General features: G+C 35.3%; 1 protein-coding gene across 1 annotated transcript in view; it reads right to left on the bottom strand.

Annotated features, from left to right (window-relative positions):
* EYS (eyes shut homolog) overlaps positions 1 to 24,965 on the bottom strand; it is a gene marked incomplete at its 5' end in the record, with an annotated part of 718,160 nt that overhangs the window by 106,296 nt on the left and 586,899 nt on the right. Inside the window, 2 exons of the mRNA XM_082756672.1 lie at positions 790 to 1,010; positions 3,566 to 3,674. Of these exons, the coding sequence (XP_082612798.1) occupies positions 790 to 1,010; positions 3,566 to 3,674 (330 nt within the window). The remainder of the gene's footprint in view (positions 1 to 789; positions 1,011 to 3,565; positions 3,675 to 24,965) is intronic.

Below are 24,965 nucleotides of genomic sequence, written 5' to 3'. Positions count from 1 at the left end.
TCTGTTTTGTGACATCTAGAGGAACGATCAGTCTCTGAAAAAGCAAATACTGTTCTGGCAAATATATGTTATTAAGTCAGAACTGCAGAACCTGAATACTTATAAAACAGGCATGGCAACTACTTACCAATTACCATCAATTTTAAACAGAAATGCAGTTCTCAAATTCTGAGTGCCTTAGACAAGTTACTATGGCTTAAAAACTTACTGTGCTTCAACTGAACCATCATTCAACTGAAACACCATCCTCTGTGCTTTTAGCCCACATCTCTTTTGGATCCCATTTCTTCTTTCATTTGATGCACTTTAACTTTCAAAGGTTCTTTGAGCATACTTTTTCGTAAGTGCTGAAGGTGATGACTCACTTGTTGGTGTTTTCATAGCATGGTGATGAATGCATGTGATGTGTATCCAGAACACCATGAGGATGGGTGAGGGTACAGGCCTAGCAGGATATAGAGTTGTTAGACAGAAAAATGAGACCTTATGTGATCTCGTCCTATCTGTGAAAAGAGTCTGATTTAGTCACCATGCCTTATAGGTGAACTAGTTGACCATGAAGGAATTCTGGCAGCAACCCAATATGCATGTAGCATGGACAATGTAATTACATTTTATATCTGTTTTCATGTAAGCAAATAAGGTGTAAAATCTCTCTGGTTAGGCATGAAGCATTATCGGGACAGAAGATAGGTGATTACTTTATTACACAGAAAATTATAATAATTTCTCAATAAGGATGAACCTACCAGCCACTGTATAAATAGATGATAAAATGGTAACTCTTACCTAGTGCACGTCCCACCATTGTGACATGGATGATATTCACATACTGGAACATTACAGTTCTCAACATTCCTCCCTCCGAGAGCCTCATCTATGATGAACAATTCTTTGTTGTTAACTTGAAAATCCCTAATGCATCCTTTATAGCCATGTATCTGCCCAACACATCGAGGAACCTTTTCATGAACAGGAACATTTCCAAGAAAGATCGATCCAAAGGCGATCTGCCGAAACAAGAAAAGAAACAGCAGAAAAGAATGTGGTATATGATGGTACTATAAGCAATGAAGGAATAATACGAGATAAAGGAAACAGCCATTAGTTGAAGATGGTCAAAACTGATGATATTTGATTATAGGATTTTTTTAAACGTCTCTCTTTTTATTTTACTTTGTACAAAGAGACTGTTTTTATGTGTGTGTATATCTTCAAATGTGTAAAACAACATATGTTCTATGAAATATAAATTTGAATTCTGAGACTTAACTAACTTTAAACATGGTTTAAGGTTTTCTTAGTGTTTTCCTCATTTTACACAAGTTTTACAATCTTGGTTGAGGGTTGGCACAGGAACACAGGAGAAACAGTATACTAAAGGATAAAGCTTTCCCTTAGGATCAGGGACCTCCAGAATCCCCCCAAAAAGGAATTATGAAATAAAGATTTTACATTTCCTAGATGAGTGACAAAAATGGACCACTATAGTGAAGACCAGGAGAAAAGGGAAAGGTTTAGTTAGTAAATTCTAGGGTTATAAGTACCTAGAACATCCTGATAAAGATGCCAAGGGAACAACCAAAACAATTTCATACTGCGTCTGACCAAGTCTAGTGTTCTTGTGCTACCTATCTAGGAGGGAAAACCTTGTCCATAACTTTTAAAGGTTTTGTAAGTGACTCATTCAGTACTATGAATTCCACCCTCAAAGCTGGTGCTTGACTATTTAGAGCTCTGATATGGGGCTTCACCATGCCTAAGTTCCTTTGCCTATCAGGAACTGAAAAGATCATATATATATATATATATATTTTTTTTTTTTTTTAATTTAGAAAATCAGGTAAAAAAATTCCTTATCATTCTGTGATAAATTTACTTATACAATGCCACCAATCCAGAAAGTGAGTGAAACCTAGTCAATTCAAGTATGAATAAATCAATGGAACAACAAATATATCACAGGATGTGTAAAACTGAGAAATCATTTACGTGAGGAGATAATTTATAGATAAGGAGTCCTTCACTATCATATCCAGACACCAACTGCAAAATTTAGGAGCAGAAGGAGGAAAACATCATGTTGACTTGTCTAGATTTCACATATCTATATTACCTTGTTTTGCTGTTTCTTATATGGCTTTTATCACTGCGTGAACTATGCTGCTGACAATCTAAAGTGAAATTTGGAGATACAATGAACATGAATGCCTTCAGATATTCCTCTACTTACAATGCATTTCATTTAGAAAGAAAAGAAAAAGAAAACACTACACCTTTTAGGGCATGGATAAAATTAAATCAGATTTTTCACATGGAAAGAATTCAAAGACATCAGTTCAGCACTTGTCAAATTCATTTCATATCACTTGACTCTCTCTCCTATCAAACATAGCTGTAAACCAGCATAGCTTCGGACAAGATTTGTAAGTAGTATTCGTAGACAGACATTTTCTCTCCATCTGTGAACCTGTTACAGAATTAAGCAAAGCACTGAGCTGGAATGTACAATGTCTATGATAAATATATATATATATATATATATATATGTATGTATGTATGTATGTATCTAACAATTCTCTTGCAGCGCAACATTTTTATTATTGGATTTATTTTACAAAAGTGTTGACCGGGGGGCAGACCCAGTGAACCACAGAATAACTTCAGTTGGCTCTCCTCAGTTTCATGCATCAATGGTTTTTATCATAATGTTAGATGTTCAAACTCATGCTAGTACACCATAAAGCACATTTTTTTCCTGTAAAGGTCCTGTTCTGAGTTAAACTGACAGAACCAGAATATATTTTAAGGAAGCACACAAGAAAAATTCCTGTTAATCTTGTTAATACCCTAGCAGCCTTAACATAACATTATGGTAACGTTATAGTAACTTGCAATGCACATCATGATTAGTATCTCTACAGTTAACTGTACTGTCTCTTAGTGAATAAACTTACAAAGTGAACTCTCAATCATAGTTCAAATTCTCATGTCCCAAACCACCTAAGACGTACCATGCAGAAAGAATCTTGTGATGCTAGAATGCAGAACAAAGACAGGTGATAAAATGGAGACAAAGAATAACAGAAAATCTCAAGATCTGGGAAAGTTGGCCTGTTGCCCATTTAGGGTGAGTCTTCTGTTACCAGTTTCAAAATGGAGACAATCATATTTATAATACTGTTCAGAAGGCAAATCCTAGCAACAGTTCTGACACCAGGTTAAGTCAGTGATGATTCATAACTGCCTTCCACTATACAGTGTCGATTGCAAACAAAAAGTAACCAGGATTACTGCTAGGCATTATCTGAATTGTTCCTAGCAGCACTGTGGCCTAAGTCAGTGACACTGCAAACATTTTATTTTTCCTCTTGCAGTATCAGTGTCCTTTTCATGGACTTTAAGCAGCTGAAATAGACGTTTCAGGGTTCGGTAAGCTGAAGAAATCATTGGAAATACTATGGATGCCTTGTGTGAAATGACATATTAAAGAGAAAGTAAGTGCATATAATGATATCTGTGTGTTCAAAGCAAATAACTGTTTTTTGATGTTTTGCAGACTCACCTGAGATGCTTGATATGAGAGCGAGAGTCTGTGTTGTACAGGAGGATTTCCATCTGCAGCCATTTCAATCATGCAGTACCCTTCAGGACTGCTAACAGGCAACATATAGCTGGAAGGAAACAGAAGATCTCATTACCGTTTATGCCACTGACAGAGGAGTATTCGAATCTCATACAGCAAAGGCAAGGTGAAAAAGATGCTTCTGACTCCATGAGGGATGACAGCCTTTGGACAATAAGAATTCTAGTTTTATGGCTACATGGACTAACCAGGACACAAAAGATGTAAGTTTCTTCTTTTAATGTCCCTCTTCTATTTGCTTTCCTGCTGTTCTTGACTCTAGTTTTTGAAATGTTTACAGAGATGAAGAAGAAAGAGATCTTTACATGCGTAAGTGGGTACTGATAAATTGTAAGTGCAAAGTGTGGCTGACATGTGGTCTCCCTAGTATAGAAGATTGTTGGACAAGTATCATCAATGTTGAATGATGCTGAACTCCAAAGGTGGAAATTTCCTCTTCCTGCCCTACAGGGGAAACAGAAATGGAGTAAGAAATGAAAGGCTGCATACCTCAGAGCAGCAAGATTACAAAGTGATATAGTTATTGCTACTTGGGAAGCATGCTGTTTATGTAAACTCTGGTACTGAGCTTCATAGATAAAGAAGAATATAATGTTAAGGGAATTTGTAAAGCAAGCACTAGTGAACATTAAATCAGACACCCCAAATTCTTTAAGTTCTGTCTATGATGAGATCTCAGGAAATGTTATGAATAATATCAATAACAAAAACCCAATCCTACAAGATGATTTTGATATATATATATATATATATATATCAAATATATATATTTAGTATTTAGAAAGGAATTTGCATAAACATTATTGCAGCAATGGCAGAATACGAGAATATTAGTTGATAGGTTCTTTAAAACCAAGCTTTGATAATTCTGTACAAGTGTTTCCCACTTCCATCCTCAGTTTGAATTTTCAAATACTTTAAAAGTAAGTGTGATGGGCCTCCTTTTGGGAACCATGTTCATGTTTACTGACTACATGCACAAACGCTAACATACAGGTCATCAAACTCTACTCAGTCATATCCATACAATTGTGTTTCCAGAGTAATGCCTTTAACAAGAAAAATGTTACATTTTCACAATATTTTGATCCTGAAAGAAATGTATACATTTATTTGGACTGCCAAATTTCCCATGTTTTTAGCTGAACTAAGAGACAATGCCAGGAATCTCATAAACTGTTTTGTGTTGGTGCAACTGAATCTTCATGTCAGGCCTCAGACTTATGAAAGAGTTAACATATTTTAAAGCCCATGATGCCCTGAACACTACAAGCAGATATTACTACTCTTATAAATGACACACCTCAGCCCTTCCAAAGATAAATTTACTCCTGGATGAACCGCAGCAAAACCTACTGCACTCTTGAATGCTGACTTCTTCATGTACCACCACCTGTTTGTTTCCATGGTATAATTTATCCTGTGTTATGCCTTGAGCTTTGCTTTTGTACTTGTGTCTACAGATTTACTTTCTATCCTCCTATCTGCAGATTCAGCATGAAATCCAGAGCCTCAGTTTTCACCTCTGGGTGAAGTTACTGGGAACACTGTATTGACATAAATTGATATAGTATCAGACCCCTAATGAATATGGGTACATTTCTAACACTAACTGCAGTTCAATGACATCTGAGTGAGCAGGAAAAAAACAGTACATCCACCAACACAAGTCACATAGGCAGTATGTCTATATCAGCAGGTGATGCACCCATATAAATAAATCCTGCCTTTCTAATGGCTATGTTGCTTCTGGTTCCAGAGCTACTTCAGTCAATACTAACTCATTGACTTTTCACTGCATTCTGCTGCACGGGGTTGAAATGTGTTAAATTATTTCACCTTTGTAAGTATGCAACACTTTTCCTACTATTGAATCAGGAACAACAGTGTTTTAAAAGTTGTTTACAAGACAGGTATTTGAGTGGCATCTTCTAGATCGCCCTTTAAAAATGAGACCCAGTCTCTTAGACTATTCAACTGAATTTGAAAAATGTTCATTTTTTCTTTAATTTAGGTTTTAAAAAAATGAAGTTGTTAATATTTTAAGTTCCTTCTTACGTAGTATAAAGTTATAATAACATTTCATTTTTAATGTAGGGAGTCAGCAGCAATATCTGCCATTCTGAAGATTAGCTAATTTTCACAATATCTTTATAAAATGTGAACTGAATAAACACAAGCTCCTTCTCAATAAATAATAGGCCTTTGTGATTCCCTTTTTAAATACTCACATAAGGACAAGTTTGGAGAAAGTACTTCTATCTACTCTGATTTCCAGCCAATTCATGGTATGGAAAAATACCTTGAATTTCATTTCATGTTCCTACTAATACTTCTGCTCCAGGAAAATCACAGTGTATAAAGATAATTTCTCAGGTAAAAGTAAATTTACCCTTCTTGTGGGGAAAAGCAACTCATAACCTTTCCTTGACATCAGCCAATGTGGATTTTTTGGCATAGACCTAATATACCCATGGCAGTGCCTCCTCCTCACCCCTGCCTTGTCCCTGCTTTTCAGAAAGATTTCTGAAATCTGCATATTCTGCAGTTTCTATATTAATTCAAGGTTTAACCCTACATATCACATTTGACAATAGTCCAACTTACAAAGAATAAAGCTTTAAGTGATGTGGCAATATTCATAAATAAGAATGTTTGTCTGATAGAAAAGAATAGAACAGCATGGTCTATGTCACTTTGATCAGCTTCAAGCAATTAGCCTACCAAGCTAAATTCAGCATTGTGAATTTTCATTGCAAATGTCTGGTATTCAAACATTATCACTGCTTTGGGTACATAAGTTCTCTTGCTTTGATTCTTTGCAAAGGAAAGAAAAAAAGACATAGAAAAATAAAAATAGGTGCAATTAAAATAAACCTTAAAGATTATTCAATGCTGAAACGGTTTTTACTGCAGTATCTTTATGTAGCTAATCCCAGGTATCCTAAATCGTATACATGCTAACGCGGTTATCCTTACTCAGGTATATCTGGTGATTCATTCTACTTTTAAAGTAACATGTCAGAAAAATGGAAATAATAAATACCTATAAGCAGCAGCTATTACACTGTGATTTTGAACATCAGGTCTCAACTTCACAAAGAACATAAAGCTATATATTTTTTTTAAGATGCAGCAACGAAAACTCAAAGAGAAGAGACGATTAGATTGATGTCAGCCTGCAGATTAGTGACTGAGCTGTGGGAAGAAAGCAGAGGCTGTAAGCAGCAATCTACTGCCCTGTATTCCGGAGCTCATGTTAGGATTGCTGCCACCACTGCCTTTAGCGTTTGCTCCTTTCCTTGCAAGAACTTCCAAGCAAATAATACATGAAAATTCTCTCTGTCTTATGTCACAGAAATGAAAAACTTGTCATTTGAAATGTGAGAAAAATGCATATTTTTCATGCTTACATTACCACAAAATTAGGACTGTTTGAGTTTGCTAGATTACTCACATATGCTTAGAAGAGCTTTTGAAAAGAGACAGAGCATGGAAAATTTCAGCCCAAAAGACAGCTTTCTGAGAAAATTATGAAAATAATGAAAAATGGCAATTAAAACAGAAATTCTGTCTCTATCTTTACCACAGCATTTGCATTCACGAAGTACTAAAATATGGACATATGAAAGATAATTATTCTAGTTTTTAAAAACAATGATGTAGAAAAGAATATGCTTGAAATGTTCTGCAGTAGAAATGACCTGAAATAAAATGTCTCTTCATCTAACTGTACAACTGGATAATATTTCTGTTATAAACCAAGATTAAATCTGTCTTAATCTTGCAGCTAGATAAATGCAGCAGTATTATTACACACACCTCATATATAAAAAAATAATCCACTATCTATATTAGAAAAGATAAAACCGAACTGATGATTTATTCTCTTGACATTTTTTCTTTCTTTTTCTAATTAACCTCCTATTATGAGATACTGACCTCACATAAAGAACACCTGAGATAAAAGTGGCTAATCACCGACATCTTTAAATTTTGACGTATTTGTAGCTCAGTTGTGCTTTTTCACTTGTTTAGATGCTGAAGGCATTTCAGTCCATCTGCCTCACATCTCAGTGGCATATTTCAGTTGCATTCAAAGCCGGCGTATTTTTACCTCCAGAGACAGTGACTGAATAGAATGCAATATGATTCCTATTGCAGGATTATTTTGTCAGGCACCAATTGGTCTGATTCATGCACATCACACTTGTAATGATATAAAAAGGTTTCACGTAGCGGAAGAGAACCGAGTGTGTGGAGAGTAGGTATGGGAAACATGTATGCGTGTGGGACACATGGGAATGATATACAGAGCGTTTCTTACAGTAATCTAACTAGGTCTGGAGCCATGTGGAGCCCAACCTGTTCCTGTAAATGCTAAGGTGCAGGCCTGATGTAGCTGAATATTTGTTTCCACAGACTTGAAATGAGAAGACGTTCAGACTTCTTTTCTGTGTTTGGCTTAGAATAACATGATTTTTCATAGCTGCTGTGGATTTTATATAAGCTCTTGTTAAGAACAAGAATTAACAAAGGGTTTACTACAGGGGCTGTTTCTTTACAAAAGACTGATGGACAGATACGAAACCAAGGTTGCATACAGTGATTAATGCAGTTACTAGTTACAACTTGATTAATCAGGTGACTGAACACTGAATTTCTAACAAAGTGCAATGTTTACCTAACATGCTTGTACCTATGACACAATTGTAGATATAAAGTATGGAATTAATATAGGTTGGAAATTGTATTAAAATAAATCCTCTTAAACTAGCAAAGATCGAGGCACTTCTAAATCTGTCACCTGTTATAATCTTGCTCAAGTAAATGTTTTATTTCAAATTATCACAGCTACTTCTCCACATGAGAAATGATCGCAATTTCTTTTTCTTCAAGCAGGTCACCAGGTGGCAGTAAAGGAGCACAATAGAAAGTATGATCAAAAAAACATACTGATGTCTCTTCTAATCATTGGAAAGACTGACTTAAGCCCTAATTGATAGCATGATTGCTTCAGCTACCAGTTTATATCAAGGGAAACACAGTAAAGTATCTTAAACTGATTACATATTTGACAATACGGATGAGAATGGGTCCAGAGAGTGGAACTTCTGGAAGACTCTTAACTGCATTCATGCATTATAACAACATAATGTAATCATCTAAAAATGGTGCATTCACGGTTGTGTTAACAAACTTTAAAAAATATAGTTTATAGTAATTATATTTTCTGTATAGTGCTGTAGGTGCAGCCATATTTCTGACAGCCTAAGGAGAGACATAAAATTAAAAGGTCAGATCAGTGGGTACAAAAAAAACCCCACAGGCTTTATAAAGAGAATTGGCTTCTAATTTTATGCAAGCTAAGTTGTCATTGAAAGATTTATTTATTTATTTATTTATTTATTTATTTATTTATTTAAAATCAATATCTAGAAGATAGTAGATGGGGGTTTCTAGTCTTCTGAGAAATGATTACAAAGCAGTTAAACTACTGTCCACTTTTTAATGTTACAATTGGAGGACTACTTTTAGAGCTGTTTGCTATTTTTTTCCTTCAAGCTGACAAACACAAACCCAACTTAATAATACATCATGGAAAAAAAAAATCTCAACAAAACCACACATGACTCTTCACTGAAAAAGTGTTGATATTAAAGAGACAATCTAAAATGACTCCTGCAAAACACTGAAACAGCAGCCTCATTTACACCCTTGATTAACCAGAGCAGTTGTCAAGGGAACATCTAACCAGCTGTCAAGCAATACAGGAGATTTTTCAAGAACAGTGATTTTACTTATGACTGAGCACATTCAATTCACAAGTGTGAAAATGTGTACTGTGCCCTACAGTTTTAATAATCTCTTGGTACTTCTTTCCAGAATTGCTGCATTTATTATTTGTTTCCTTAAAAAATATTTCTGTTACTAAAAACATACCTTCTCTTCTGAAAAGTGACTTCAACATGCTGCTTCTATGGAAATATTCATATGTTTCTTTACCCTCTTCTATTTCAACAAGGTGAAATTTTAGTATCACTAAGCAGTGATAATTATAGAAATGAATGCTTCATTTTATGTCTGACATTTTATTTGAAATCAATGAAATGTCTATTGTAACCTCCAGCCATTCAACACCAAATTTCACGTTTTCTAGTTGTTATGAAGTGACCTAGATGTAAATGCATACCGGCAGGGGAGAGAGAGAGACAGACAGAGATGAGGCAAGGGAGTCAAAAGAAGCGCAGAAGAGGGAAAAAACACAGATGACTTTGACCCCTAATAGTGTCTTGCAGTACTAGTAATCTCCTGATGCTCTTTATAAAAAAGAAAGTGTGTTTGTGTGTCTATTGGAATGTGTTACTTGTCAGAGGTCTGGATTTGGAAGAGAAAGGAAATTCTAACTCTTAAAAGGCTCTTCTGATGGGGTAGAAACTCTGAGTGTTGCTGACGGTTTGTTTTGAGTGTTTTCTTAATTGGGTCTTAGAGTGTTTGCTGTTTGTGTAAGATTCAAGAGCTGTTCTTCAGTCTGTGAAAGTAAAACAGTTAACAGTTCTTTGGAAGCATCACACCGAATATTACTTTCCCTATTATTGGTGACACTTTCCTCATATCCATACATCGAACTCAACAGCCTTCCTCCTAACAATGCTACAAAATAGCTTCTGCTATCTCTACTTAAATTCTTCCCTTATTCCTTGGTACGTTTTACTAGAATATGTGGGAAAAGCAGAACTTAAAAAATACATGAAGATAGAGAAACTTCAGAGAGAAAGTGAATTCTTTAAGGATAGCATACATAAAAGTGGACATAATAATGCACATGAATATCTTTGAGACTCTAGTGTGACTTATGATTATAAGCAGTTGATCTGATTTATTCATACTCAAGAGTATTGTAGCTAGCATACAAATGATACTGCTTTTCTATCGATATGCTTTGTATGTTTGTATTGCAGAGAGGGTCCTGCAGTAGTGCACTGATTCTCTGACCTTACTCCTGAGTGCTCCACATTGCATTGTTGAAAATATTATTTATTGTTTTCTACTAAAATATTACTTGCAAAAAGGATTGTCTAAAAAAACCTGAAAACTGAGTTTTTAGAACATCAGTCCATTTACATTATGGTTGACTTTGAAAGTCTTCCTGACACTCCATTTTCTCTTTCTTCATTGTGGGTGCAACCAATTATGAACAAAATAAAAGAAAAACAACAACAACAAAAAGGAACTATGTAGTTGTTGTTTGAACACACATACATACTTTAATGGATACCAGTCTTAAGACACCACTTTCAACATTAATTTCTTTTTAAATTGAATATTTTCTTCTTTGCATTTGATTGCAGATTTATTGGCAGGGTTGTTTTATGCATAGAACACATGATTTTCTGCCAGAGTTTTGGATTTATCTGTGGGAAATAACACTTCAAAATGTATGAGGAAGTTTGAACTGAAATTCATATGTGATATTTAAACAAGAGCTCTTATGTAGTATACAAGCAGAATGATTTGTACAATAGTATCATACCTTTTGTACTACATGCATTCTTTTCACTCATTTTCCAAGTAGGTCTTTTAAAAAATATTCAAAATTACAAATCAGAAGGAGAAGATCAACAAGAAATAAAAAAAAAACTTATAGGTCTTCCCCATGTGACTTTACGTATTCCTGGATGTCATCATTTTCTTAACACAGATTTTATGGTATTAATAAAACTGATGATATGTTACTGTATTAAACCTTTCTTACACACATTTTATACACTTTCCTATCACCATAATATTAAATACAGAGTTTGACATTAAAGAGGTATTATTTGCCTTTTGTTTCTTAGTGGACCTTCAACTAGCATAATTTGCTGTATATTGGAATATGGTATTTGTCAAAATTCCGATTTTCGAACTGCCATCATAGTACTTGCTAGAGCTTCTGAGAGCAGGCCAAGTTCTAATAAAGTGTAATGAATGTTGATAGCCTCGCATTAACATGAGGGAGAAAAAATTGTCAGCTCTTCCTCAGTTCTGATTAATCCAGGAAGAATAATAGCATCTTTGCATGGCTCTTTTATTAAAATTGCTGAGCTTTTTCTTATTATACATACATCAATCCATAAGAAATGAAGTATCCATAAGGGAGTAGCATTTAGAATTTGGCTTTACATTACTAAGATGCTATTTTAAATACCTTAAAAGTGAACCCACTTAACTTCAAGCCTGTTTACTATACTCCCAAAGTAGGCAGTTTTAGCATTGAAAGACTAGCCAGTCTGACAGTGACTTTTTGCTATTATTTTGTTGGACAGAGCCTTTTTTTTTGATCATATTGTAGCTTTAAAAAAAAACAAAACAAAACAAAAATATGTATTTATTCTACTCTTCCATTCACATATTTTCTTAGATTTACAGATTATTTAATATAATAAAGATTCACCAAAAATTGGCTTGATGTACATCATCAGCTCCAAGATAGCTTTTAAGAGGATGTTTTGCTAGGCTTGCTGTCATGTCCCTTCACACAATTTAGTAATAATTAATCTATTATTAACACAATAAACAGTACTTAATACAGCATAATAATTATAAGCAAAATGTACTCCACAGTGTGTTTGAAAGCTCCCAGGACTACTGCAAACAGCTGAAAACAGTTCCACAAGAAAGATCCTTAAGAGCAGATGACAAGCTGAAAACATGACAAGAATGCCATCCTGTTACAGAAAAAGTAAGCAGACTGTGATGTATAAATAGGTATATAGAGAGTATACATGTAAACATTTTTCTGCTTTCTTCCAACATAAGAATGACGAATGATGTCATAATTCTTAATGGCCCACTTTATTAGTCAGCAGGAGTTTTGCTCAGTCTATCAATTTTCACTAGTCTCTGATCCTATGTTCTCTTACTGCCATCAACATGTTTGGTATATACATTTCCTCATTTCTATCATTGCTGATACATAAGGCATGCTAATAGCCTTGAAATGGTACATCACACTGAAGTACATCAGCCAAGAGAATCAAAATTACAAGAAAGTTTCAGGAACCACTAGACACCTGAAAAAGTGACCTGAAAGGTAAGTTTAAATCCAGGTTTCATCAAATCCAAGATACATTCTTTCATTGTTAGCATCCTTTTAGCAGATAATTACTTTTGCTAATACTCGTCATATATCACTTAGGCAAAATTGAAAGAGCTGAAGAAGACAAGACAAATTAGATGCACATTGTAATCTCCAAGCACAGAGAAGGCTGCTACAAACAACAACAACAAAATCTGTTCTTTTTCTCCATGACAGGCATTAGAATAAAATCTCTCTAATGGGATGGATATTAAGGTAGATTGCATAGGCTTATACAGGGTCCCTCACTGGATGTTTTTAAGCACAGGTTAGAAAAACATGTTAGAAATGACATAACCATATACTTTACAGTGTTATAACAAAGTATGGAGTAAGCATGCCCTGCTAATGCAGTGGAAAAGAGCAGGTGATGACCTAAGATCTCTTGCAGCCCTGCAATTGTATAATTCTAACATTTCTATCAAAAAATTAAATATATCTCAGTGCAGGAATGTTAACACTGTAATATTTGTCTCAGATTTGGTTAAATCTAAGCTTAAAATTAATGACATTTACAATCTTTCAGATAATTCTACAAAGTAAAGAAAAAGTAGAACTGATCTTAGAATGGACCAACAACAGGATTATAACAGAAGTAACTGAGATTATTAATATCTCTGAATATATATAGGCCTAGATTCTTTCTATTAGATACAATTCTAATGTTATCTCCTAAGGAAGATAGTTTTTCTAAGGAGTCTTTCTAAAGAGTTCTGAATAAAAAGGCAGAAAGGAAAACCTTTTTGTTCTCATTCAAACTATTTTTCTCTTCTGCTGTAGAGATACTAGAAGAATTGGATAGTATATGGAGAACAAATATATTTTATCTTGCATAAAATTCTCTATCTTGCATAGGAGATGCGATTTCTTTATGAAATGTCTGCACACAGTTTTTCACATATTACATAGAATATTAAAAAAAAATCACAACAGCAACCCATGTTTGCGTAATAAGCTTATCACCAGCTGAAAATCTAGTCATACCCACTTTATGTGAAACTAGAACTGTTTCTGCCAGATTCTACTTAACTTTCCTTATTCCTCACGCCAGTTCTGCAAGCTCTGTCAATCCCAGCATTAAGTATATGATCCTTTAGTAGATCAGTTAATGGGATTCTTTCTAATGCATATATCACCCCGTATACTACAGGGAGCAGGCACCCAAGGATCATTTACTTCAATGGAATGCTTTTCCTCAACAGATATATTTTATGAATCATGACTTCGAATATATCTGTTCTCAGACTGGCTCCTAATAGGAAAGCAGAAGTTCTGCTCTTAATCATATCTCTGCAATTCTACTGATTTCACGGGGACTGAACTGGTGTAAACACAATACATCAGTGCACTGTGACAACAGACTGACAGACTGCGACATCTCCATTTCACACATGTAAAAATGGGAATGGCACAACAACACTGGAAAAAAATAACATTAATATTTATACAGAGTTTTGAAGCTGCAACAAAATTTCATAGTTGTCCTCATCATCATTACAATAGTTATTGTTATCATTATTCATGATCATGACAGTATTGCAAGAGGAGATTGTTACTGACTTGATCCTGTCAGTAGGCACCAACTCCTAGGAATACCAGATGTTTGATTCTGAGTTTCAGGACAACCTGTTGTTACTTAGAAGTATGGAGAATATTGAACTTGTACTTATGTTCTCTGCTGGATCACAATTGGTTTCTTTGTGTATTTTTGTGGGTTTTTCTTTCTGCTAGATGAATGCATGGGCCCACTGATTTTTATTGCTAATAAAAAGCTGTACTTTTTAACTCAATAATTCACCTTTGAGATCGAATACTGTTACTTTCTCCTGTTTTTGATAGCATGGCCGCATGTTCATGTACCAACTGGGTATTTGCTCCACCTGAACATGGCTATTTCAATTTTCATTATGGTCACCTTTAACTTGCCTTTGAGTCCACATTATATATCAAAGAAAAAGACTTCTACTCCTCAGAGCTCCAGAGATGAACATTACTTTTGGAAAGTCCTTGCAGTCTTTTCCACAGCTTGTTCTTACTCTCTTATTTGGTTTCTCTCATTCACTAAATTTTAATATAAATATAATTACAGTCAAGCAATTTTAGCTAATATTATACAAGAGAAAGGAAAATTTGCTTTATCTTTTACTCCCCTTATGTAATCCCAGTTAAAACCTATGTAATACCTAATAAAAAGTGTGGAAGACACAGAGAGAATGAGTAAAATTAAACTATAATCTTCACAAAAAGAATATACTGACAAGAAAAGAGTGAAGCCCCTTATATGAAGTCATTACATAATAGGTTTTGACCTGTTGTTCTTCCCTTAAGTACAGATGAAACCATTTAAGTACAGAAAATGGAAAACAAGCTCCCTAACACTCATCTATTATCTAAAAAGTCATATGCTTTCCTCTGGGGAAGCCAAATTAGGTGTTTTTGTTCATTTAGAAAAGGCCTAAATGGCAATCAAAAGCAGCAATACATTATTATATTGACAAAGGGTGAATTGGGAGACTTCTGCTGAACAGTGAACAGATTGAAGCCTAAATTTGATTGCATAGAGCACCCAAAACCTAACTTTAAAAGAATAGAAGAATACTCTTTACAAAAGTACAAGATTTCACCAAGTCAGAGAACTTTTATTCTGGAGAGAAACATGACTCCATTATCAGGCACATCATTCTCTGTAGCTACAGTATCATTTGTAGTTACAGTGATTTTGATCACACTGAAAAAGTGTTGGATCATGTTTCTATTTTAAAAACTGGTAAGATTCATATTAATATCATTAGAAGCAGAGTATAACCCTATATAGGAAACATCCAATATTATCTCCCACTAAGCAAATTAACATTTTTCTAAGCCTGGCAAAGTATGAAACTTTACCAAGATAACACTTGGTAAAACTTCAAATTTCAAAAACTGAAACTGTTGCATTGGAGACTGTGATATTATATATAATACTCTTTATTAAACCATGTATCTACCTACCAGCTAAGTGAATCTTATGCATATGAAAGTACCAGTGGAAATAAAGAAATATAAGAAATCGGTGTATGGATGTATGGAAACAATTGTCCCATGTGAAATTGCTATGAGATAAAAATTGTGAAGAAAATGCATGTCTATGTATGTTTCTGACAGCCAATGTTTACCTACATAAGGTTATACTAACAATTTGCCTGTGGCAGTAAGAATTTTTCTGTGTATATGTAAATTGTGCTTGACAGAATGGCCAAAACAGAATGAAGAATGAAAAAAACAAAAGAACATATCCAAAATACCATACTCTGAGTGGGGAAAATTCCACTCAATACAATAATGAAAAAGGTAAATTCAAACAAATGTTGAGGATTGAATTGTCCTAACACCTCACCAACAGACTGCCTTAAAAGAGCATGAAAATGTACTTTAATGTACTCACAAAGAGACATGGTAGGTAATGTCCTACCAGTTATCTCTCTCCCCTCCCCTGAGAAGGGCTATTACTCCCTGCAGCATATTGACACTTCCAGAGTTAGAAGCTTAACATTGCACTAGAATGTAGGAATGAATGATTACGTGAGCCATCTTAAGATATAGTCTTCCATTTAGGGTCTCGCATAGATCTGATCCTATGAATGAAAATTAGGAGGCCGCCTGACACATGAATAAAGCTGTTCAATGCAATGTTGTACAGATAACAATACAATACTAAAATGACCTCCAATTGAGAATCTTCTATTTTCTTACCTATTGCAGACAGAAGAAATACAATAATGAGCAACATTTATCACTTCCACCAGGCAGCACTAATTATTTTTCCTTTACATAGCCTGATGGCCTAAAATGAACTACTACACCCCCCTCTACATTGGGGAAAACTAAAAGAAAAATAGGTTAAGCAATGTGGTTAATGAGAAGCCTAGTCTTTAACTTGAATGCCAAGGGAACGAACAATTTATATACTTAGAGTGTTAATACAGGGGAGACTGCAAAGAATAAAATCCTTCTACTGCCAATTAGTGCGAGCTCTGAAATTGAGGCTGCTGTCTTTACCAGCACTCATGACCAAAAGATTTTCTCCTGGTATTTCAATAGTATGCATTTAAGTATTTATTTATTTATTTATTTATTTATTTATTTTTATATAATTTGGAGATTCTTTAATGGTATTTTGGTTTCAGAGGCTTTAAGGCTCACCTCTTCTAGTTCTTTGCAACCTTGAGTCCTCGAGCCTTAGAGCTACACTCACATTGCCCTAATTTAGACTTAGACAAACTTTATGTGCCTACTTCTCCTAGTGAGATTCAGACAGCCTATTCTCAGGCTCTGCTGATCATATTCAAGTAATTTGCTTCTTTACATTTTCAGACACATCCTAGTCAGAAAAAAAGGAAAAGACAGACATCTACTCTCTGTTATCATTCAGGACCAGCTCCTGAAGCACTTGTCTTCCCTACTCAACTGTTTATGAAGTAAGGTCTAAGGATTCCTCATTCAGCTGAATTACATTAATATAAAAAAAATGGAAAGGGAATGTGAATCAGGACTGCCTCTTAGGATATTGAGATCTCTATTGTACTGCTTAACTTGGTAAATTATTTTAGTCTAACTGAAACTAAGTTATTGATAAAAAGTAGTTTTCTCTATATGACAAGAAATATCACTAGCATTTTATTTGTGGTAAGCATTACTTTTTACATTGTCATAAATAAAGGGCCAAGAATTCCAGCAGAGTATACTTCAGAAGGGGAATACACCATTTTTAGCCCACATGAAACTGGGAATGAATAATTTATCTTTCTTAGTAGGCTGTAGCAACTGTTAAGAGAGTAATCTCTGTGTCTCCAATCCTAACCAAAATTGTGTCTTTTGTTTTGACATCATCAGTAAGAAAGAAGATGAGTCTCTGTCATCATAATCCCTTCAGGCTCTCTTCAACACAAGTGAAGAGTAGCTCTGATTTTAGATAACAAATGAGAGGTAACAGTGCTACTAAAAGTGCCAGGCGCATTACAAATCTAATTTCACAAAGCATGAGCAACCCACCTCAGGTCAATAATACAAGACAGAAACGTTAAATGGCACACACACTTACCAGACTGAAGATTTATTGATTTGTGAAGCCTAACTACCAGGCAATATAATCAGTTGCTTGCATTTTTCAAAAACTGCTACTTGGCTGTTGCATATTTATTTGAACAAAGGACCAGAATGGAGCACATCTGCGCTTTCAGAATGCATATATAAGCATAGAATAGCAGAGAACTTCAAAGTATATTGTTATCATCTAAACTGATTAAAGGGGTTCACTCACCTTTTTCTGGACCAGAGTCATTAGCTGTTTTGCTGCTGCCTGCTTATGACATATATGCTGTGTTTTTCCTTAACACTAAAGAGTTTGAGCTTTAGAACTGCCATGTCAAAGAAATTAATATTCTCATAATACTTGCATATATACCTTGTACTTGAATTTTTCTAAATCACAGCAATCCATATGAAGAGCTGAGAATTTTTTTCTAAGCTATAGCCAAACATTTTTTTTTTAAAGAAAAAAAGAGACTATTTTATGGCAATACGTTTATATACATTTTAGCTGCAATTTTCTTTAAAACTACTCTAAAATGCACATGAAACGACAGTATTATATATTTATTCCTTACTTGAATGTAAAAAGATAAAATATGGATTACAATGTAATTTGGATATGTTTCAAGAAAGACAATATTTAAATAGCCACATGCACATTTTATAACATATTATAAATGTCTTATCTCCTATTTTTATTCAGAAACTTTGATTAGCAATGTATATTTGAGCTGAAGTGTGTTATTTGGAAAATAAATACTTCACAAGATTCATGAATATTAACTGCAAAGAAGAAAAACAAGGTAAATATAACACATTTAGCTCATATGACTAAATGTGTGCTCATATGCCACCTTTTATTAAGTTTTACATTTTTTAAGCAAGATGGATTACTTTCATCTGAGTATAAACATGGAAACTATGAGGTGTTTATGGAAAAGAGAAATCTTTATGATGTGAAATGTGCAGCATTTTCTTCATGCATGGGTAGATGAAACCTTATGTTGGACACTAGCCCTTTAACAAGATTATATTTTATGAATGCCTGTCATTAAGGAAATTAAGGAAGTGTAAACAACACAGTGACTGTTGCTGTGTATGTGCAATCTGGTTTTCGTTGCAGATGAGGTGCTCTATTTCTTCATTTTTGTGTCCACTTTTTCCATAAAATATTGGGAATGCAAATCCATACATGCTGAAATTGGAAATATTAAAAAGCATTTCTCTACAAGAATAAAGCTGAGATTAAACATTTCATTTTAAAGGGATGCTCAATACTATCAATCATGTAGATACTTCAGGTAACAAATAAGGCACTGCATAAAGTTTCAATTTATCAGAATAAACATCTATAACTGAGAAAAATTCATTTCAGATTAATCTGTTTCTGATTTGCAAGTGTATAGATTATATGCAGAAATAAAATCAGAGTCAATTTAACTATTCCATTAAATAATGTGAAATCACAAAGTTCCCACCTGAAAATGTATTAGCTCAGATTTTGTCCCACAATATGAATACATCCATTTGGTTTGATCTTATTTACTTTTAAATTGATCTATTCAGTAGTAAACCCCACTTTCAGTGTATAATTCATAACACTAAAATATTTGGATGGCCTGTTCTTTATGGCAGAAGAACACTCATATTATGAAGTTTTGGGGAACTATGAAACATATACATAAGTTCATAAACATGCAAAATATTGTATTTGTCATAACAAAGCATATCACATATCACAAGCTTTATTTTTATAAATATTTGTTTATATTGACATTATCTTTATAAATATATATATTATATAAGTATATATATTTAACTTATGAAGCACTTTAGAAGCTTGAGTCCTTCAGCATTTATACAACAGAAAAGCTTATAGTAGAAAAATATCATACGGAGAATAACGTACACAAAGAAAACAAGTCTCCATATGTTGGCCACTATATTCACTATGGGTACTGCAACTGCTGACACCATTGGTTTGAGGTAGTTTAACAGTTAATTTTGAAATATCCAAACCAATTTTTCGGGTGATACTCAGCACCATCAGTCAGCATTCAATTCATCACATTGAAGAGGAGATGGATTTTATAAATTACATTTTCGCTGTGTGAGAGTCCGGATGTCCCTGTCTGGGTACCACAAATCTGTCAGAGAAAAATGCTATGTGAAAATGTTCATAGCTATTAGCTGTAAGAAAGCAGGTCACTAAGCATGATTGGTGGGAAGAAGCAAACCACGTTTTTCTGGAGATCAGCTATAGTTAGTAGTGACCGAAAAGTAACATGCAGAAGCAAAAAACTCTGCCTGGAGGCTGGTACTGAAGGTAACGTGAGGAAGCAACAGGAGATGTAAGGGATCACTGGAGGAAATCACAGAAAGTATTTGATTGAATGGCCCACATAATGTTTGGACCAGGAGACTGCTTATGAAACCCACCATGGTATTATGCGTATTTTGGTGGGAGAAAAGATGCTTTGAAGACACTAGAGAAGCCACCCCCAGAAGGCCGACTTGTGCATGGAACTGCTGCCTAAAGTGAGGAAGTACTGGGGCTTTGGTCTTGTTGCTGGATCGAGGAGAAGGTAAATAGAGTGTTAAATCCTGAACAGATTTAGGACAGGATTTTATGTCAGGACAAAGTGTGGATCAGCTGCTCCTGCAAGGCCAGGATGTCATGAGCAATGGGGGCTCCCTAGGGTAGCATGGCAGGGCCTGGCAGCAGGGCCTGCCCCAGCCCCACCACCTAGGAACAGGGCAGCCGGGAGCACCTAAGCAGCCCCAGAACCTGGGGCTGCCCCCAGGCCATCCATAGTGTGGACTTCGTGTTGGCCCTGAGCTCCAGCAGCCAGACCCCAGGAAGGGGGATGCATTCAGGACCCTGAGGGGACAACAGGTAGCATGGTGCATGAGGTCATGGCCTCCACACTGCACCTAGGGAGGCATGAAGCCCTTGCAGGCAATGAGTGAATGGGATATGTATGTATTACTTGTTACTGTTGTTGTTTAGGCAGTGTTTTGTTCAGTAGTTGCAATTTTCTAATTTTAATTATTATTGGTTTCCCAATCTCAGGTAATGCAATAAGAATTGAAATAAGAGAGGGATCATCTATTTTCCTGGCATAGCTACACCCACACTAATCAATCAAGTACCTCAAGACAAAGTCTGGTGTGCAGTACACAGGCAGAAAGCACTAAAGGTAGTGGAAGCCACAAATCGATCCTTGTATTTTGGCACCATAGCTGCATTTTGACAAACTGGTGGAGAATGTAGGCAGTATGAGGCTGTCCTGACACTGTGTGTATGAATGTGTAAATATAATGACAAATAGAGCAATTAAATAGTAAATGCAAAGAAAAAGTCTGTTTTGTGAATGTATATTAAAACTTCCAGGGTGGACTGAGGGCTTACTAGCTAGCTAACCAAACTTTGCGACAGCCCTATGAATAAGTTAATTATTAATCTTTCCATATTTCAAATAAGTGAAATTACTTGTCTGGTGTCAAACTGTAACCAACTGCAGACCAAGGGTAGGCTAGATGATGTCAAGAGATCCAGCTGCACATAAAGACTGAATTTATCAGAGCCCAAGCTTGACAGAAAGGTAGAAGAAAAGTATTCATTTAAATAATACCACAGTTACTACTGCTTTTAAATATGCAGTATGCACATTTAACACAGTGAGTAAACAAGCACAGGAGAATGTAGGCTTGCCAAAAGAAAAAAAAAAAAAAAAAAAAGAACCAATCAAAACATTTTGACACATACTACCTAGGATCAACAAAGTCAATTAGGCATGTGTGTTTGATTTTGAGACCCAAAGGCTGACAGCACCTCCTTTCTGCCTCACAATCACATAATCACAGAACTGAGGTCAGAAGGGACCTCTGGAAACGTTCTTGTCCAGTTCCCCTGCTCACAGGAAGGTCAGCCACACAAGGTTGCTCAAGACTATGCTTCAGAAGGCTCCTTCAGAATGTAACCACACACATGCTTCAGATGATCCTACCCTGAGTCCTTCAGTGTTTTAGTTTCTTTCAACATTCTCCTGTGTCTCAGAGATAGGCATTAAGGTGCCCAAACCCTTGATGAGTGTAACCTATTCAGTATGCATAGTGAAAATGGGCATTCATATAACACAGTGGAAAAAGGCAGCTGTTGAGAAGCCCACTTCCTTTAAAAAAAGTCCTGTGGTCAGGGATGTTGGCTAGTAGGATACCCTCAGTCAAGTCCTCTTCAACCTTAATGAGTCAGAACACACATGCCAAGAGAATGGATAAGTCGTCTAGCTGTAAACCAGAATGGGCTGGGATGGGCTAGGACCTCTTTCCAGCCTAAAGGAATGTATCATCTATGGGGTCACAGGGTGAAACACAAGAATGTACTGGAGCCTATACCACTGCAACAGGACTCAACTGGTCCAAAAACTTTTTACATACTTTGAAGTCATAAATGTCACTAAATAGCAAACATAAAGTGCAGTGGAAACATAACAAAAATATCCTACCCTCACTAGACTGAAGTCAAGCTACTTCTAGCTTACCTCTGTTGTTATGGACTTTTTTCTGTATTTGGAAGGTCAATGTTTAGGATCCCAAAGGGAATGAATCCCATAATGTGTGGGTGTGAGTCAGGCCAGCCCTGTATACTGTCTTCTTCCCTACTAATTGATACTAAATACTTGAAATCAACATTGTAGGAATGGCATATTGTCACTGTCTGCCTCTTCAGTCAACAGAAAAAATATACAGCTCATTGTGGTGGTCTGAATCAGTCTGAAGGGAAGACCATTACTTTTTAGCCACTGCAACACTTAAGTTACACATGGCCTTCACTTCATAGGGGCCTAAAAGTAGACACTCTCTCAATACAGCCAAATAAAGCTGAAGTATAGAGTGATTTTACATTTCAGTGTTGTTTTTGGTCTATCTGCTTGTATTCATGATACTAGCTGGTCCCATTATTGCATTCCTTCTCCAAAGGTTACTTTCTATTTATTTACTGCAGTAGATAAAAGAATACCAGGCACCACGGCACAAAGGATGGTGACACGATCACATTGGGGATTTGATTTTACTCAGAGGATTCAGTGATGATCAGCAGTTGAATTTTATCAAATGGGTTGTAAAAATGAAGTCTTCCTTTAGAAAGGAAGAAAGAACAAAAATAAGAGTTTTCTTTCATTTCAAGCCACTCTTTCAACCTTTAAATGCCACAACAGCAAGAACAAAACAATCTTACTAAAGATGACCAAACTGAACATACCAGCATAACCCAGACTACATACTTCAAAAGTTTGGAGAAGAAGGTTGTCCTTCAATATTAGGTAGAAAAGGAAAAAAAGGTAATTTCAAATAATGTTTTATAGTAAAACATTTCCACGGTGGTCTGAAGGGCATTTATAGCATTGTACTTCTGACATGAATATGAAGCAATCCCTATCAGGGAAGATTTTTTTCCTCTGTAGGACTTAATGGACTCCTTCATTATTTCTTTTGGCCACAATATTGAGCACTAAGGGAACTGACTGCCAGCTAGATTTTGCACTGTTGACCATCAAATTTTGAGCTCTACGGACCAAATTTTCTCCCAGTTATCCCATTCAGCCATAAGGGTATTATGGATGATAACACTGAAAGGCTTGTATAAAGGACTGAAAAAACAGCAGTAGGTTCAAGCAAAGTAGATCTGCTTTCAAATGTGTTTTAACTGAGATTGGTTAATTTGTTTTGATTATTTGATTTGTTTTGATTGTTTTAGTCTTTGGCCATGCATCTCAGCATTTTGTGACTATTAATGAATTTTATCATAACAAGAGCTCTGTGATCTCTTGTATCACAGACAAGAAGCTGAAGCAAAGATAGATGAAAAGACTTGCTAAAGAACATGGCCCCAAAATGCCAGATAATGAGTTTAAGTCCTGTGACTGTTATAGTTATATTCATAAAGGTATCTTTTCTATATAAATTTGCTAGAAATTAAAAAGAATCAATCTAAATCCAATGTGCTTTTAAAGACCATACTCACTGTTCTGATTAAATTGCAGCAGTTAAATATTTGTCTGTTTTCTGTCAATATTAACTGCTTTGCTTAATGATGAATCTGGAATACTTTCTTTATTATGCATCTGCTTCTCAGTTGTGAACCAGAGGAATAGAGTGGGTAGAAAGATACTGCGAGCAGGATTAGATCAGCTAATCCTTCTGCTGCTTTCAGTAAACAGCTACTGGATTGTTTTTTTCGAATTAAAGAAAAATTAAAAAAAAAAAAAAAAAAAGGCTACTGCCTGGTCAGGAAGGAAAAAAAATAAACCTAAACACCTGTGTCTGGCATAGGAGCAGCTGGGTGCATGCTGATGATGATTCAACTGTAATATGTGCTGCATATAATTATATAAGCAGAATAAGTTGTGTGGGGAATCTATTACAGAAAATCTACTACATGACTAATTAGCTTTATTTTGTTTTCACTGTCTTCCTTTTATCATCCTTTTCTCATTCTGGAAAGCATGGGGGAACAAATGAAGCTCTGTTTCTGACTCATTGTTACTACTGAATGTTGTGACAAAGAGCTTCAGTAGGTAGGAAAGAAATAGCCCATTTGGCTTGAATCATAAACCAACTCCATATCAACATAAACAGACAAAACGCTTATTTTCTGTGGGAAAACTGCAAAGGACAAAGCAAGAATCTTAGCAGATAAAGTTTTAAGTGCTCATATTTGATCAATCACTTAATATTTTGGAGCCTACGTGTCCTCCATTCAGGAAAATGATTTAAAGCACGCTAGTTTTAGAGCAGAAATTCTTTTGAGCCTATAGAAAACTATTCTCAGTTATCTGCGATTGAAATGGACAGTGCTTCTATCAGTTGCTGACATCCAAAAGATATAAAATGTTTGAACATATATTTTGGAGACTTCTAGAATCTGCTAGGTTCTGCTAGGCATCATGATAGACAGGTCTTTGGTTAAGGAGTCAGTGCAGTTGGGGTCACCTCTGAATAATGAAGAAAGAACAGAAGCCAAAAAGAAAGGGATAAATTGTTCAGACACCATTTAATAGGATCTGTTGAGGTTTGTCAGGAATAGAATCTCTGAATTTTTATCCTGTTGTTTAAAGGGTTGCA

The sequence above is a fragment of the Aythya marila genome (genome assembly GCF_965140915.1).
Source record: "Aythya marila genome assembly, chromosome: 3".
Taxonomy (NCBI): Eukaryota; Metazoa; Chordata; class Aves; order Anseriformes; family Anatidae; genus Aythya; species Aythya marila.
The sequence above is the reverse complement of the archived record's forward strand: the minus strand, read 5'-3'. Positions and strand labels throughout refer to the sequence as shown.